We start from the raw sequence: 18354 nt of genomic DNA, 5'->3' as shown, positions 1-18354 counted from the left end.
CTCAACTAATGTTCTGGGGAACCGGGTTCAAATCCTGCCATGGCAGATTGTGGAGTTTGAGTTCAGTTCAGAGAAGGTTCAGAGAATGGGTGGGTTGTCTTGTGAGGAAAGGTTGGAGAGGTTACACTTGTATTCACTGGAGTTTAGAAGAGTAAGAGACAACTTGATCAAAACGTTTAAGATCCTGAAGGGGTTATTGACAGGGAGGATGTGGAGGGGATGTTCCCTCTTGTCGGAGAATCTGGAACTAGGGGGTCACTGTTTAAAAATAAGAGGTTACTTACTTAAGACAGAGATGAGGAGAAATGTTTTCTCTCAAAGGGCGGTGCGTCTCTGTAACTCTTCTTCAAGAGGCAGTGGAAACAGTCTTTGAATATTTTTAAGGCAGAGCTAGAAAGATTCTTGATTAACAAGGGGGGTGAAAGGTTATCGGGGGGAAAGGTTATCGGGGGGTCAGCAGGAATATGAGGTTGAGGTTACAATCAGATCAGCCATGATCATATTGAATGGGGGAGCAGGCCCCGAGGGGGAAAATGACCTACTCCTGCTCCTAGTTCTAATAGTTGTAAGAACATCGGTATTCCACAGCTGTTCCGGCACGGTGGTGCAGTGGTTAGCACTGCTGCCTCACAGCGCCAGGGACCCGGGCTCAATTCCCGGCTTGGGTCGCTGTCTGCACGTTCTCCCCGTGTCTGCGTGGGTTTCCACTGGGTGCTCCGGTTTCCTCCCACAGTCCGAAAGACGTGCTGGTTAGGGTGCATTGGCCGTGCTAAATTCTCCCTCAGTGTACCCGAACAGGCGCCGGAATGTGGTGACTGGGGGACTTTCACAGTGACTTCATTGCAGTGTGAATGTAAGCCTACTTGTGGCACTAATAAATAAACTTTAAACACCAAGTTATTCCACAGGAAATTGAACTTGCACTGTTAGACCATAACAACTTGTTTTGTTTTTTTAAAAAAAAGTTTATTTTACCAATCACCTTCAACCTGAGCCTTCTGGCGCCAGTAACAGTTTACCTTTATTTATCTGTCAAAAACCACTCATGATTTGGGACACTGCTATAAAATGTCCCCTTCAGCTTCTCTGCTCTGAGGAGGACACAGCAAGAGTTTTAACAACACCAGGTTGAGGAGGGCAACCACAGTTTCTCCAGTCTCTTCATATGACAATCATCCATCCCTAGTATCATTCTAGTAAATCTCCTCCCCAAGGCCTTGGTGCCCTTCCTGCGGTTTCTAAGCTACTCCACCTGTGGCCTAACCAGAGTTTAATCAATGTGTAAGCACAGCATTCTTGCTTTTTTACTCTATTAATAAAGCCAATGCTCATAAAACAGACTCCTCCCCCGGCATCTTCAGAGATTTGTGTGCAGACAACCACAGGTCTCGGAGTTCGTATTGTCTTTCCTCATTCTTCCTATCGAAATACATCACCTCAGACTTCTCTAAACGAAAATCTATGTGCCATGTGTCTGCCCATTTTATCAGTCTGTCTATTGTTCATAGACAAGGATAATTGTTCATAGATTGGCGGCACGGTAGCACAGTGGTCAGCACTGCTGCTTCACAGCTCCAGGGTCCCAGGTTCGATTCCCGGCTTGGGTCACTGTCTGTGTGGAGTTTGCACATTCCCCTCGTGTCTGCGTGGGTTTCCTCCGGGTGCTCCGGTTTCCTCCCACAGTCCAAAGATGTGCGGGTTAGGTTGATTGGCCAGGTTAAAAATTGCCCCTTAGAGTCCAGAGATGCGTAGGTTAGAGGGATTAGCGGGTAAATATGTGGGGGTAGGGCCTGGGTGGGATTGTGGTCGGTGCAGACTTGATGGGCCAAATGGCCTCCTTCTGCACTGTAGGGTTTCTATGATTTCTATGATAAGATAGGTATTGTTCATAGATAAAGATGCTTCAGTTGCAAGCAATAAAAGAACTAACTTCACAAAGTAAATCAAGGAAAAATGCTTAATAAAGAAACTTTATTACACCAACGTTCAGACCATGTCCTGGGCCACACCAGCTCACCGCAATCCCCACCTGCTTTCTATTTATACCGGGTCAGCTGACCACCACATCATTTTGCCATTGGCTACACTGTCGACAGGGTCAGCTGGTCAGCTGACCCTCACAGCATGTTACCATTGGTTACATTATAACATCTATGTCCTCCTGAACAGCTCCCTCCCCGAAGGTAGGGGAGTCTAAAACTAGAGGGCACAGGTTTAAGGTGAGAGGGGAGAGATGCAAAAGTGTCCAGAGGGGCAATGTTTTCACCCAGAGGGTGGTGAGTGTCTGGAACAAGCTGCCAGAGGTCGTAGTAGAGGAGGGTACAATTGTGTCTTTTAAAAGTCCAAAGATGTGCGGGTTAGGTTGATTGGCCAGGTTATAAATTGCCCCTTAGAGTCCTGGGATGCGTAGGTTAGAGGGATTAGCAGGTAAAATATGTGGGGTGGGATTGTGGTCGGTGCAGACTCGATGGGCCGAATGGCCTCCTTCTGCACTGTAGGGTTTCTATGATTCTATGAAAAAGCGTTTAGACAGTTACATGGGTAAGATGGGTATAGAGGGATATGTGCCGGAGTGTGACGACTAAGGGATTTCCATAGCAACTTCATTGCATAGTAAGATTTCCATAGTAACTTCATTTCAATGTAAGTCTACTTGTGACACCAATAAATGAACTTAAACTTTAATTAGGGATGGGCAATAAATGCTGGCCTAGCCAGAATCAAACACATCCCTAAATGAGTTTGTAAGAAGTCTTTTACGATCCCCTTTACTATGTACTACATTGTTGAGCTTTCTGTCATCCATAGACTTTGAAATTAAGGTCTGTATACTCAAGTCCAGATCATTAATATAGAGTCATAGAGGTTTACAGCATGGAAACAGGCCCTTCGGCCCAACTTGTCCATGCTGCCCTTTTTTATCACTACGCTAATCACAATTGCCCACATTTGGCCCATATCCCTCTATACCCATCTTATCTATGTAACTGTCTAAATGCTTTTTAAAAGACAAAATTGTACCCGCCTCTACTACTACCTCTGGCAGCTCGTTCCAGACACTTACCACCCTCTGAGTGAGAAAATTGCCCCTCTGGACCCTTTTGTATCTCTCCCCTCTCACCCTAAATGATACGCTTTAGTTTTAGACTCCCCTACCTTTGGGAAATGATGTTGACTATCTAGCTGATCTATGCACCTCATTATTTTATAGATCTCTATTAGATCACTCCTCAGCCTCTTACACTCCAGGGAAGAAAGTCCCAGTCTAACCAGCCTCTCCTTATAACTCAAACCATAAAATCCCAGTAGCATCCTAGTAAATCTTTTCTGTACTCTTTCTAGTTTAATAATATCCTTTCTATATTCTATATTCTGTACACAGTATTCCAAGTGTGACCTTACATTTTCAACAAGACGTCCCAACTCCTGTATTCAATATGTATCAGAACATATTAGGGCAACACATGTTTATTCTACACACGCTAATCCACATATGTAATTATCCAGTACATCTTCAATTCCATTTATAATCTACTGGAGTGTTTTTGAAGAAAGCTCCCAATCATTTTGCTGAAGATCTTCCCACTTTGCCTTGAAGTGGAGTATAAAGGTTTAACAGAAGGAACAGTAAGACATAGCTGATAATGTACCACTGACATTAGTCAGTCATGTGTTAGACCCTCACAAGAGAGAGGTCGGAACTATGCCGCGGAGCTGTGTGCCGATTCTGTAACCTGTTTTGGTGTAACACAAACAGAAAATGCTGGAAAATCTCAGCAGGTCTGACAGCATCTGTGGAGAGAGAATAGAGCCAACACTTCGGGTCTAAATGACCCTTCATTAACTCTGACTAAGGGTCACCCAGGCTCGAAACATTGGCTCTATTCTCTCTCCACAGATGCTGTCAGACCTGCTGAGGTTTTCCAGCATTTTCTGTTTTTGTTTCAATTCCAGCACCTGCAGTATTTTGCTTTTATCTGTTTTGGTATAATACTGATAAACAAGTGTGAAGCAGACACCAGAGTATGTCTACAGTCTGTCCAAGAATCAAGTCCTATGCCTAGAGTCTAAGGTAGAAGGACCCATCTCAGAAGGGAGGTGATGACCTTGTGGTATTATCATTAGATTGATCCAGAAACAACTAATTTTCTGTCGACCTGGGTTCGAATCCCGCCACGGCAGATAGTGGAATTTGAATTCAATAAAAATGATCTGGAATTAAGAATCTACTGATGACCATGAAACCATTGTCGATTGTTAGAAAACCCATCTGGTTCACTAATATCCTTTAGGGAAGGAAATCTGCCGTCCTTACCCGGTCTGGCCTACATGTGGCTCCAGAGCCACAGCAATGTGGTGACTCTCAACTGCCCTCCGAACAAGGGCAACTAGGGATGGGCAATAAATGCTGGCCCAGCCAGCGACGCCCATGTCCCATGAATGACATTAGTCAGTCATGTGTTAGACCCTCACAAGAGAGAGGTCGGAACTATGCTGCGGAGCTGTGTGCCGATTCTGTAACCTGTTTTGGTGTAACACAAACAGAAAATGCTGGAAAATCTCAGCAGGTCTGACAGCATCTGTGGAGAGAGAATAGAGCCAACATTGAGGGTGGCAGCGGTGGAGACACTTGGGGGGAGATTTTCCAGGTCCATCCACCATTGGGATCGTGCAGTCTGGCTGAACATAAGAACATAAAGTCACTGGACATTTGGCTGGGCCTCTGCATCCCCGTGGCATATTCCACCATGCGTGGCCAGAAAATCCCAACCTTGGTTTCTGATACTTTTTGATCCCAGATTATGTCAAACCTCATCATTCATTGTTACATCAAGAGAGTAACTCACCTCCCCTTCCCCCCCACCCCGCAAAAGCCTGTCCACCATCTACAAAGCACAAGGCAGGAGTGTGATGGAATACTCCCTACTTAGTCATAGAAGTTTACAGCATGGAAACAGGCCCTTCGGCCCAACTTGTCCATGCTGTCCTTTTTTTTAACTTCTAAGCTAGTCCTAATTGCCCGCATTTGGCCCATATATCTCTATACCCATCTTAACCATGTAACTGTCTAAATTCTTTTTAAAAGACAAAATTGTACCTGCCTCTACTACTACCTCTTGAAGCTTGTTCTAGATACTCACCACCCTCTGTGTGAAATAAATTGCCCCTCTGGATCTTTTTGTATCTCTCCCCTCTCACCTTAAACCTATGTCCTGTAGTTTTAGACTCTCCTACCTTTGGGAAAATATGTTGACTATCTAGCTGATCTTTGCCCCTCATTATTTTATAGACCTCTATAAGATCACCCCTAAGCCTCCTACACTCCAGAGGAAAAAAGTCCCAGTCTATCCAGCCTCTCCTTATAATTCAAACCATCAAGTCCCGGTATGTTCTAGTAAGTCTTTTCTGCACTCTTTCTAGTTTGCCTGGATGGGTGCAACTCCAACAACACTCCTGGAGCTCGACACCATCCAGGACCAAACAGCTGCTCCACCCCCCCATTTCCCCTTCTCCAGGAATAACCCATGATAGCAGCACAGTCACATTTGTCTCTGGTAAAACTCTTACGTAACCATCTGGGTGTAATCAGGTTAAATCTGGTTTTGTTGGTCAGTCCAACAAGTTTAAGCTGCTGTTTATCAGGTGAGGGCTGTTATAGAACCATGAGCAAGATCATAGAATCATGGAATCACAGAGTCATAGAATCCTGACAGTGCAGAAGGAGGCCATTCGACCCATTAAGTCTGCACCGTCAACAATCCCGCCCAGGCCTTATCCCTGTAAGCCCACACATTTACCCTGCTAATCTCTCTGACACTAAGGGGCAATTTAGCATGGCCAATCAACCTAACTTGCACACGTCTTTGGACATAAAGGGGCAATTTAGCATGGCCAATCCACTCAACCCGCACATCTTTGGACACTAAGGGGCAATTTAGTATTGTCAATCCATCAACCCGCACATCTTTGGACACTAAGGGGCAATTTAGCATGGCCAATCTAGCTAACCCGCACATCTTCGGACACCAAGGGGCAATTTAGCATGGCTAATCAATCTAACCCGCACATCTTTGGACACTAAGGGGCAATTTAGCATGGCCAAACAACCTAATCCGCACATCTTTGGACACCAAGGGGCAATTTAGCATGGCCAATCAACCTAACCCGCACATCTTTGGACACTAAGGGGCAATTTAGCATGGCCAATTCACCTAACCTGCACATCTTTGGACTGTGGGAGGAAGCCGGAGCGCCCGGAGGAAACCCATGCAGATACGGGGAGAACATGCAAACTCCACACAGACAGTCACCAGAGGCCGGAACCGAACCCGGGTCCCTGGCTCTGTGAGACAGCAGTGCTCACCACTGTGCCACCGTGCCGCCCGACATCTCGCCACCGTTTCCGTGGAAAAAAACCAGCCCACAACAGATTCCCGCCAGAGTCCAAGGTTTCTAAGGGTGAGCCGCCTTAGAATCAATCAGCCACGGTGACTTGCAAAAGCAGTCAGTTCATCACCATGCTGTCTAAATCCTTTCGCTCAGCATGGAAATGAATGTGTCACAATTAAGACCCTCATTAGGAGGCGACCTTGTCAAGTCTGTGTCCTTTCACTGAAAAATCATTAATTGTCTATGGAAAATATTGCTGATATTCTGGCAAATAGTCCATGAACTCCCTCACCTCAAATGGGATTAGGAATTAATTGCTGTACTGAAAGATAGAATAATGACTATATAATGCTTATGTATTAATTGTTTCTGTACAGGGTCCCCCTGGCCCTCCAGGACTACCAGGTACAGCTGGGAAAAGAGGACCACGGGTAAGTGCCTGAAATTGATTGTTCTAAAGTTTAACTCCTCCAAAGTCTTTGCTTAAATATCAGCCTCTTTCAAGAACAAGAAGCAATGGGAAAAACCAAAACTTAGCATCAATATTGTAATAGTAGCTTCGATAAGACCATAAGATATGGAGCAGAATTAGACCACTCGGTCCATCGAGTCTGCTCCGTCATTCAATCATGGTTGATAAGTTTCTCAACCCCATTCTCCCACATTTTCCCCGTAACCTTGGATCCCCTTCCCAATCAAGAATCTATCAATCTCAGTCTTAAATACATTCAATGACCTGGCCTCCACAGCCTTCTGTGGCAATGAATTCCATAGATTCACCATCCTCTAGCGAAATTAAGTTTTATTTATTAGTTACAAGTAGGCTTACATTAACACTGCAATGAAGTTACTGTGAAAATCCCCGAGTCGCCACACTCCGGTGCCTGTTCAGGTACACTGAGGGAGAACTTAGCACGGCCAATGCAGCGAACCAGCACATCTTTCAGACTGTGGGAGGAAATCGGAGCACCCGGAGGAAACCCACGCAGACACGGGGAGAACGTGCAAACTCCACACACACAGTGACTCAAGCCGGGAATCAAACCCAGACCCCTGGCGCTTTGAGGCAGCAGTGCTAACCACTGCGCCACCATGCCGTCCATAAGTGTGTTCCAGGCTGGAGTCGACAGATTTTTAATCAGTAAGGGAATGATGGATTATGGGGATAATGCGGGAAAATGAAGAGCTGTGGATTATCACAACTGATTAGCCATGATCTTATTGAATGGCGGAGCAGACTCAATGGGCCGAATGGCCTACTCTTGTTCCTATTTCTTATGATGTGGAGATGCTGGCATTGGGCTGGGGTGGGCACAGTAGGAAGTCTCACAACACCAGCTTAAAGTCCAACAGGTTTATTTGGAATCATGAGCTTTCGGAGCATTGTTCACCTGATGAAGGAGCAGCGCTCTGAAAGCTCGTGATTCCAAATAAACATGTTGAACTTTAACCTTCATTCCCTTACTGATTAAAAATCTCTCTAACACAGCCTGGAACACACTTATGGGTGGCAATGGTGGCACAGTGATTTAGCACTGCTGCCTCCAAACGCCAGGGATCTGGGTTCAATTCTTGGCTTGGGTCACTGTCTGTGTGGAGTCTGCATGTTCTCCCCGTGTCTGCGTGGGTTTCCTCTGGGTGCTCCGGTTTCCTCCCACAGTTCGAAAGACGTGCTGGTTAGGGTGCAATGGCCGTGTTAAATTCTCCCTTAGTGTACCCAAACAGGTGCCGGAGTGTGGCGACCAGCGGATTTTCACAGTAACTTCATTGCAATGTTAATGTTAGCCCACTTGTGACTAATAAATAAAACTTAACTTAGCTAGAGGATGGTGAATCTATGGAAAAAGGTTGTGAGACTTCTTACTTTGCCTAATTCTTATGGTCTTATGATGGTTGTATTGGCTGACAGTGCAAGAGCAAGCCATGTGATGAAACTTCCAAGAATCCTTAACCACAGTTGCCAACCCTACTTGTACACCCATTTTACAGCTACAAAAACAGGTGCTACAAAGTCCACTTGTTACCCCAGCAGGTCATTTTACAACAAGGTTGTGGCCCAGGAAATGAATGGGTCCTTGGCTTCGCACGAGAGGAAAATTGGTCCTTTTGTGCCTCGCAGAACTTGACAAAAATAGCCAGATCCTTTGCCCCGACTAACCAACAAAATGGAGGTTTGCCAAATGCTTTTCCCTGGACACAATGCTGGCTTAAATGTCCAGTGTCACATCTCCTTGCACAGAAACCTACTTGTTATAGCAAGCCATGCAAAGAAATAACTTGGGGCAGACGTTGGAACAAAAACTAAGCCCATTATATCTGCATGCGGTCTTAACTCATATGTTTATCCTCCGACTTGCCAAGACAGGCACTGTGATTTGTAAATGAACTGTACATTTTATCGAAACTGATGTAATGGTGAGGTGTACATAAAAATTGTGAAAATAGCACTGTGAGTGACTGAAGGAAAATGTGTACATATTGCAATATATAAAACTTAGACAAATGCAAATGAGACCTGGGAAATGGTCCAATGTAGAGTATTAACCTAAGTAGACATAAGAAAACATGAGCAAGTTAGCAGTGAATCACTGAACTACAATCCTAATGGACAGCACGGTGGCACAATGGTTAGCACAGCTGCCTCACAGTCCCGGCGACCCGGGTTCAATTCCAGCTTTGGGTGGCTGTCTGCACATTCTCCCCATGTCTGCGTGGGTTTCCTCCAGTTTCCTCGGACACTCTAAAGATGTGCAGGGTTAGGTTGATTGGCCATGCTAAATTGACTGCCGTGTCAGAGGGACTAGCAGGGTAAATATGTGTGGTTATGGGAACAGGGTATGGGTGGGATTGTGGTTGGTGCAGACTTGATGGGCCGAATGGCCTCCTTCTGCTCTGTAGGGATTCTATTCTATGAATTCAGGTACAGAGTATCAGACAAACCTTCTCATTTCTAATATCTTTTTTGGAGAGGTAATGGCCGAGTGGCATTATGATTAGATTATTAACCCAGAAACTCAGCTAATGATCTGGGGACCCGAGTTCGAATCCCACCACGGCAGATTAGAAACATAGAAAAACTACAGCACAAACAGCCCTTCGGCCCACAAGTTGTGTCGAACACATCCCTACCTTCTAGACCTACCTATAACCCTCCATCCTATTAAGCTCCATGTACTCATCCAGGAGTCTCTTAAAAGACCCTATTGAGTTCGCCTCCACCACCACTGACGGCAGCCGATTCCACTCGCCCACCACCCTCTGTGTGAAAAACTTACCCCTAACATCTCCCCTGTACCTACCCCCCAGCACCTTAAACCTGTGTCCTCTCGTAGCAGACATTTCCACCCTGGGAAAAAGCCTCTGAGAGTCCACCCGATCTATGCCTGTCAACATCTTATACACCTCTATTAGATCTCCTCTCATCCTTCGTCTCTCCAAGGAGAAAAGACCGAGCTCCCTCAGCCTATCCTCATAAGGCATGCCACTCAATCCAGGCAACATCCTTGTAAATCTCCTCTGCACCCTTTCAATCTTTTCCACATCCTTCCTGTAATGAGGCGACCAGAACTGAGCACAGTACTCCAAGTGGGGTCTGACGAGGGTCTTATATAGATTGTGGAATTCGAATTCAATTAAAAATATCTGGAATTAAGAATTTACTGATGACCATGCAACCATTGTCGGAAAAACCCATCTGGTTCACTAATGCCCTTTAGGGAAGGAAATCTGCTGTCCTTACCTGATCTGGCCTACATGTGACTCCAGAGCCCAAGCAATGTGGTTGACTCTTAAATATTTCAGTTCAAGGGCAGCTAGGGACAGGCGACCAGGGGATTTTCACAGTAACTTTATTGCAGTGTTAATGTAAGCCTACTTGTGACACTAATAAATGAACTTTAAACTTTGCTCGCTGCTTGAGAAATGTTAAAAAGATATTTTTCACACCTGTCATGATCACCTCATTGTTATCACTACTAACCATCACATTCTGAAGTCAGACACATTTTAAACATTAAGATAAAAGCAAAACACTGCGGATGCTGGAATCTGAAACAAAAACAGAAAATGCTGGAAAATCTCAGCAGGTCTGACAGCGTCTGTGGAGAGAGAATAGATGTGGAGATGCCCCGGCGTTGAACTGGGGTAAACACAGTAAGAAGTCTCACAACACCAGGTTAAAATCCAACAGGTTTATTTGGTGGTATGTGCTACCAAATAAACCTGTTGGACTTTAACCCTGGTGTTGTGAGACTTCTTACTGAGAGAGAATAGAGCCAACGTTTCAAGTCGGGATGACAGAGCATTTTAACCGTGTTCTTTCTTGCAGTCTTGTGTTCATTTTTCTTCAAGAAAATGCCCAAGTTTAAGGCCATCTGCTTACTTGCAGCAAAGCCAGTACGGAACCATTATTGAGCTCCTGTGAGAGTGAATCATTTCTCCGCTGTGATGGTTTGTGTATTTGTTCAGCTGGTGCGTAAATAGGAGTCAGTGATGAGAGGGCAGCGTAATTAGCCGATCCTTTGCAATTTTCTTTGTGCAATTGTCATGCGATCTGTATTGAGGCAAATCAGATTGAGATGATACTCTGCGGATTTCGGAGCGCATGAGGGAGGCGCTGGTGAAATATGTAAACGCTCCGCAGCTGCTGAACTTGGGAGACTGGGAGGTGGACATCTTCAGTGGGGAGGTCAGTTTACAGAGGCAGGCTTTACCAGTTAGAGCTCCCAGTGCAGAGGTTCACAGGACAAGTGCGCATGTGGGAAGTTTTACGCAGGGACTGCGTACAACCCACACAATCTTTTAAGTGCATTTTAAAAGTATTCCATCCTTGCCAGGAACACTAAATCATGCGGCCTACCCAATAGTTTCTATGACGATTTCATACTTAGCTTCCAATTCTGAGCTTGGAACTGTTATCAGGAAACAAATATAACACTAGAAATAATAAGATCCAATAGAAAATCACAAAAAATCACCACTTCACCTGATGAAGGAGCAGCGCTCCGAAAGTTCATGATTTCAAATAAACCTGTTGGACTCTAACCTGGTGTCGTGTGACCTTTCATCTTGTCCACCCCAGTCCAACACCGACATCTCCACTTCACGAAAAATCAGTATCACCTGCAATAATAATGGAATTATAAAACAATGGCCGAAATCTTATTATGGAATCCCTACAGTGCAGAAGGAGGCCATTCGATCCATCAAGTTTGTACCGACTCTCTGACAGAGTGTCCTACCCAAGCCCTCTTCTCCACCCTATCCCTGTAATCCTGCATATTTACCATGGCTAACCCCATCTAACCTACGCATTCTGGGACACTAAGGGGCAATTTAGCACGGCCAATCAACCTAACCCACACATCTTTGGAGTGTGGGAGGAAACCAGAGCACCTGGAGGAAACCCGCGCAGACACAGGGAGAATGAGCAAACTCCACATAGACAGTCACCCAAGCGGGGAATTGAACCCGGGTCCCTGACGCTGTGAGGCAGCAGTGCTAAGCACTGTGCCACCGTGCCATCCATGGGAGACAACGATGCTGCTTTCTGATATACAGCAGTATTGGAACAGGAGGTGGCCATTCAGCCCATCGTGCCTGTTCCACTATTCAATCAGGTTAAAGTCCAACAAGTCTATTTGGTATCATGAGCTTTCGGAGCGCTGCTCCTTCATCAGTGACTCACCTGATGAAGCGCTCTGAAAGTTCGTGATTCAGATAAACCTGTTGGGCTTTAACCTGGTTGTGAGACTTCTTACTGTGCCCACCCCAGTCCAACTCCACACTATGGCTACCATTCATAGAAACATAGAAACATAGAAACCCTACAGTGCAGAAGGAGGCCATTCGGCCCATCGAGTCTGCACCGACCACAACCCCACCCAGGCCCTACCCCCACATATTTTACCCGCTAATCCCTCTAACTACACATCTCAGGGACAATTTTTAACCTGACCAACCAACCTAACCCGCACATCTTTGGACGGTGGGAGGAAACCGGAGTACCCGGAGGAAACCCACGCAGACACGAGGAGAATGTGCAAACTCCACACAGACAGTGACCCGAGCCGGGAATCGAACCCAGGACCCTGGAGCTGTGAAGCAGCAGTGCTAACCACTGTGCTACCGTGCCGCCCCAAATCAGATCAGGGTTAACTTGTTAACTCCAGCCACATGCCCTGATTCCGTAACCATTTCATACTCTAGGCAGACAAATATCGATCAATCTCAGATCTGAAATTGTTGATTGAACCCTTGCGTCAACTACTTGTTGGTGGGGAGCGATTTCCAAATTTCCTCCACCCTTTGTGTGAAGAACTGTTTCCCGATGCCACTCCGGAATGTCCTTAACTCCAGTTTTAAGGTTCTGCTGTCTTGTTCTGAGCCTTCCTGTGGCACTGCAGCTAAATTTAGGACACCCTTTGTTGACAGCACCCAAGCATAAACGAGACGTGTTGAATGGATACCCGAGATATCAAGCTCTTGAAAACACTCTAGTGTCTAATGTCTAGACACTCGAGTGTCCTTAACATTGCACTCATGACTAGTATAGCAGGAATATTGATTTTTGGCATTCCAACCCCACTTCAGACAACAGATACATGGGAGCATCCCCATCTGGGAGTTCCCCTCCAAGCCACTCACTTGGAAATATATCCCCGTTCCTTCACTGTCACTGGGTCAAAATCCTGGAACTCCCTCCTTAACAGATGAGAGAACTAAATGCAATATCTCCAAATTTGCCGATGACACAAATCTGTGTGGGAGAGTGAGCTGTGAGGAGGATGCAGAGATGTTTCAGTGCGATTTAGACAAGTGAGTGAGTAGGCAAATGCAAAGCAGATGCAGTATAGCGTGGGGATATCCACCTTGCTAGCAAGAACAGGAAGGCAGATTGTTTGAATGGCTAAAAACTAAGAGAGGGGAATGTGCAACAAGTGGTGTGGTCACACACCAGTCGCTGAAGGTAAGCATGCAAGTGTAGCAGGCAGGGAAGGTATGTTGGCCTTCATAGCAAGAGGATTTCAGTACAGGAACAGGGATGTTTTGCTGCAATTACACAGGCCCTTGGTGAGGCCACACCTGGAATATTGTGTGCAGTTTTGGTGTCCTTATCTGAGGAAGGATGTTCTTGCTTCCAAAGGGAGTGCACCAAAGGTTTACCAGACTGATTCCTGGGATGGCGGGACAGACTTATAAGGAGAGGTTGATTCGGTTAGGATTGTATTCACTGGAGTTTAGAAGAATGGAGGGGGAATCTCAGAGAAACCTGTAAAATTCTAACAGGAATAGACAGGGTAGATGCAGGAAGGATGTTCCCGATGGTGTCCAGAACCAGGGGTCACAGTCTGAGAATACAGAGTAAACCCTTTTGGACTGAGATGAGGAGGAATTTCTAGAGAGTGGTCAGCCTGTGGAATTCGCTGCCATAGGAAGTAGTTGAGGTCATTGATGCACCATCAATCAAGCAAAGACTAATTTGTATGCAAGAACAAATAGGCTTTTATTAGCAAAAGACTTGGAGCACATCCATGCCGATGAACTGGTCCAGAGACTGAGGCAGGGAGGTGGGGAGCAGTCGCCTTTATACCTGGACCGGGGCGGGGGAGGAGTCCCGGGCAGGGCCGGCAGGGATGTGTCCAGGCATGTCACATATACACAGGCAATAAGCTAACAGTGGTTTACCACAGTCATAACATTGTATGTTTGCAATAAGGAGTTAGAAAGAGCACTTGGGGGTGTAGGAGATCAAGGGATATGGGGGCGAAGGCGGGATTAGACTATTGAGTTGGATGATCAACCAAGATCATAATGCATGGTGGAGCAGGCTCAAAGGGCCAAATGGCCTACTCCAGCTCCTATTTTCTATGTTTTTGGGTTAACAGCACTAGGGTGTAGCTACACCTCACGGACTACAGCGGTTCAAGAAGGCAGTTCACCACCACCTTCTCGAGGGGCAATTAAGAATAGGCAATAAATGCTGGCCTCGCCAGCGACCCCCACATCCCTTGAATGAATTTTTTAAAAAACAAGATAGATGTTTAAGAAGAGATAATGATAAGAAAAGATCATTCAGCCCCTTGGGCCTGTTCAACCCAGTGAGATCATGGCTGACCACAATCTTAACTCTATCCACCTGCCTTAACTCGGTAACGATCCAGGAGCAATATCTTTTCAGCGCCGAGTGAAATTTGAACTTAATCTGGAAGACATTTATATCTACATTTAAGGATGGCACAGTGGTTAGCACTGCTGCCTCACAGTGACACGGTAGCACAGTGGTTAGCACTGCTGCCTCACAGTGACACGGTAGCACAGTGGTTAGCACTGCTGCCTCGCAGCACCAGGGACCCGGGTTCAATTCCGGCCTCGGGTCACTGTCTGGGTGGAGTTTGCACGTCCTCCCCGTGTCTGCGTGGGTTTCCTCCGGGTGCTCTGGTTTCCTCCCACACTCCAAAGATGTGTAGGTTAGGTGGATTGGCCATGCTAAATTGCCCTTAGTGTCCAAAGATGTGCAGGTTAGGGGCATTAGCCATGGTAAATGCGCAGGTTTACAGGGATAGGTTGCAGGGGTGGGCCTTGGTGAGATGCTTTTTCAGACACTCGGTGCAGACTTGATGGACCGAATGGCCTCCCTCTGCACTGTAGCGATTCTATGGTTCTATGAAAATTGTTGACCTCCCTGTCGTTAGCTGTATGTTTTACTGGTGTACATCAAGGTGCTGAGAACACAGACCTCAGAAACCAGCATCTTAGTCCTAAGGATTGTTTATTCATGTGGGTTTTGTGAGTTGGCCAAGACCCTTAACAATTTTATATGTTTCAATTGGATCACCTCTCGTTCTTCAGAACTCCAGGGAATATATACCTAGGGCGGCACGGTGGCACAGTGGTTAGCACTGCTGCCTCACAGTGCCAGGGACCCGGGTTCAATTCCTGGCTTGGGTCACTGTCTGTGTGGAGTTTATATGTTCTCCCCGTATCTGCGTGGGTTTCCTTCGGGTGCTCCCACAATCCAAAAATGCGCAGATTAGGTTGATTGGCCATGCTAAATTGATCTTAATGTCAGAGGGACGAGCAGGGTAAATATGTGGGGTTAAGGGAATCGGGCCTGGGTGGGCTTGTGCTTGGTGCAGACTCGATGGGCCAAATGGCCTCCTTCTGCACTGTAGGGATTCCAGGGCAGAATTCTCCTGTCCTGCCCACCACGGGGAATCGTAGCGGGAATCGAACCCAGGTCCCTGGCGCTGTGAGGCAGCAGTGCTAACCACTGTGCCACCGTGTCTGCAGCACATTCTGGGCATCTCATGAAAGGACAACATCACACGTTCTGTGAAGGTAAAATTCCCAAGTATGCCAGCGTCCATCAAGCTGAGGCAACTTGACTGGCTTGGTCACGTTCGCAGGATGGACGATGGACACATTCCCAAAGATATTCAGTGCGGGGAGGAAGCCAGGACCAAAAGAACAATTGGATTTCCCGTAGCTCTGCTTCAAGGATACTAGTGTGACATGAGGGCCCCAGATATCAATGTTAACACATGGGAGACGCACGCCAACAACAGAGGCAACACATCAGTGGAAAATATCCTCAGGAATGTGCTCATCATTTGGCAGTTCCTTACATTCTGGTCCTTTGTAAATCGTTTGACAAGCACACTCTTCCTTGATGTTGGAGGCTAAATGAGTTCCAAACAGTTCCTACTGCATCGATAGTCGGGAACTGATTCAAAAGCATTCATGCCAAAACGTCTTTAAGTTCCACATATTGATCAGAGTTTGCCTTTTATTTTGTATTTATTTGTGGGACATGGGCGTCGCTGGCTGGCCAGCATTTATTGCCCATCCCAATTGCCCGAGGGCAGTTGAGAGCTGTGGCTCTGGAGTCACATGTAGACCAGACCGGGTAAGGATGGCAGATTTCCTTCCCTGAAGGACATTCGTGAACCAGATGGGTTGTTCCGACAATGGTGAGAGGAAACCTCATCGAAACTTATAAAATTCTAACAGGGTTAGACAAGATAGATTCAGAAAGAATGTTCGCGATGGTTGGGGGGTAGGGGGGCGGGGGGCGAGGGGGGGGGGGGGGGGGTGGCAGGGGGGGTGGGGTGGGGGAGTCCAGAACTAAGGGTCATAGTTTGAGGATAAGGGGGTAAACCTTTTAGAACTGAGGTGAGGAGAAATTTCTTCACCCAGAGGGTGGTGAATGTGTGGAATTCACTCCCACAGAATGTAGTTGAGGCCAAAACATTGTGAGATTTCAAGAAGAAATTAGATATAGCTCTTGGAGCTAAAGGGATCAAGGGATATGGGGAATCAGGATATTGAATTCGATGATCAGCCATGATCAAAATGAATGGCAGAGTTGGCTCGAAGGGCTATTCCTGCTTCTTGTTTCTATGGTCATCAGTAGATTCTTTTTAATTGAATTTAAATCCAAGGCCCTATACAATTGCAGCAAAACATCCCTATCCCTTCACTCATACCCTCTTGCTATGAAGGCCAACATGCCATTAGCCTTCTTTAGTTCCAAGTTGGTTCCAAATCTGAATGTTGTTCAGTTCTTGCTGCATATGGACACAGACTGCTTCAAGATCTGAGAAGTTGCAAATGGGGCTGAACATTAGCAAAGCATCCCCATTTCTGATCTTATGACAGAGGGAAGGGCATTGATGAAGCAGTTGAAGTTGGTTGCTGGGACACTACCATAGGCTGCTGCCTATCCTGGGACTGAGGTGATGGGCCTCGTGTACTGATACAGTCGCACTTTGAAAATAATTCAAGAGGCAATAATTCAACAGGAAATCTGCCGTCCTTAACTGGTCTGGCCTACATGTGACTCCAGAGCCACAGCAATGTGGTTGACTCTCGACTGCCCTCTGAACAAGGGCAACTAGGAATGGGCAATAAATGCTGGCCAGCCAGCGACACCCATGTCCCACGAATTAGCAAGAGAGGCAATGTCGTAGTGGTATTGTTGCTATACTAGTAATCCAGAGACCCAGGGAAATGCTCTGGGGACTCGGGTTTGAATCCCACCACGGCAGATGGCGAAATTTGAATTCAGTAAAAACCTGGAATTAAAAGTCTACTGATGACCGTGAAACCATTGACAATTGTCAGAAAGACTCATCTGGTTCACTAATGTCCTTTAGGGAAGGAAATCTGCTGTCCTTACCCGGTCTGGTCTACATGTGACTCCAGAGCCACAGCAATGTGGTTGACTCTTAAAATGACCTCTGAAATGGCCACTCAGTTGAGGGCCAATTCGGAAATGGCAATAACTAATCAAGGAGCGGCACGGTGGCACAGTGGTTAGCACTGCTGCCTCACAGCTCCAGGGACCTGGGTTTAATTCCCAGCTTGAGTCACTGTCTGTGTGGAATCTTAACGTTCTCCCTGTGTCTGCATGGGTTTTCTCCGGGTGCTCCGGTTTCCTCCCACAGTCCAAATGACGTGCTGTTTAGGTGCGTTGGCCATGCTAAAATTTCCCTCAGTGTACCCAAACAGGTGCTGGAGTATGGCGACTCAGGGATTTTCACAGTAACTTCATTGCAGTGTTAATGTAAGCCTACTTGTGACACTAATAAATAAACTTTAAACTTTAAGTTCTGGCCCAGCCAGCGATGCCCACATTTTGATTTGATTTGTTTATTATTGTCACATGTATTAAAATACAGTGAAAAGTATTGCTTCTTGCGCACTACCGTTCATAGAGAAGGAAAGGAGAGGGTGCAGAATGTACTGTTACAGTCATAGCTAGGGTGTAGAGAAAGGTGGGTCCATTCAAAAGTCTGACAGCAGCAGGGAAGAAGCTGTTCTTGAGTCGGTTGGTACGTGACCTCAAACTTCTGTATCCTTTCGCATTCACAACCCAGAAAATTCCCCGAAGATTCACATCTCCGAAACAAAAAAAATGAATAAAAAATAAACATGCAGAGGAGTGAAGAAGATTGGAGAACT

General features: G+C 46.2%; 1 protein-coding gene across 1 annotated transcript in view; it reads left to right on the top strand.

Moving 5' to 3' along the window:
- Positions 1–18354, top strand: part of col27a1b (collagen, type XXVII, alpha 1b) — a 610967-nt gene that overhangs the window by 92418 nt on the left and 500195 nt on the right. The window contains exons 4-6 of the mRNA XM_078227545.1: positions 5591–5643; positions 6768–6821; positions 10741–10809. Of these exons, the coding sequence (XP_078083671.1) occupies positions 5591–5643; positions 6768–6821; positions 10741–10809 (176 nt within the window). The remainder of the gene's footprint in view (positions 1–5590; positions 5644–6767; positions 6822–10740; positions 10810–18354) is intronic.

This window comes from Mustelus asterias, chromosome 13, assembly GCF_964213995.1.
Source record: "Mustelus asterias chromosome 13, sMusAst1.hap1.1, whole genome shotgun sequence".
NCBI lineage: Eukaryota > Metazoa > Chordata > Chondrichthyes > Carcharhiniformes > Triakidae > Mustelus > Mustelus asterias.
This window is presented reverse-complemented; position numbering and strand designations above follow the sequence as displayed.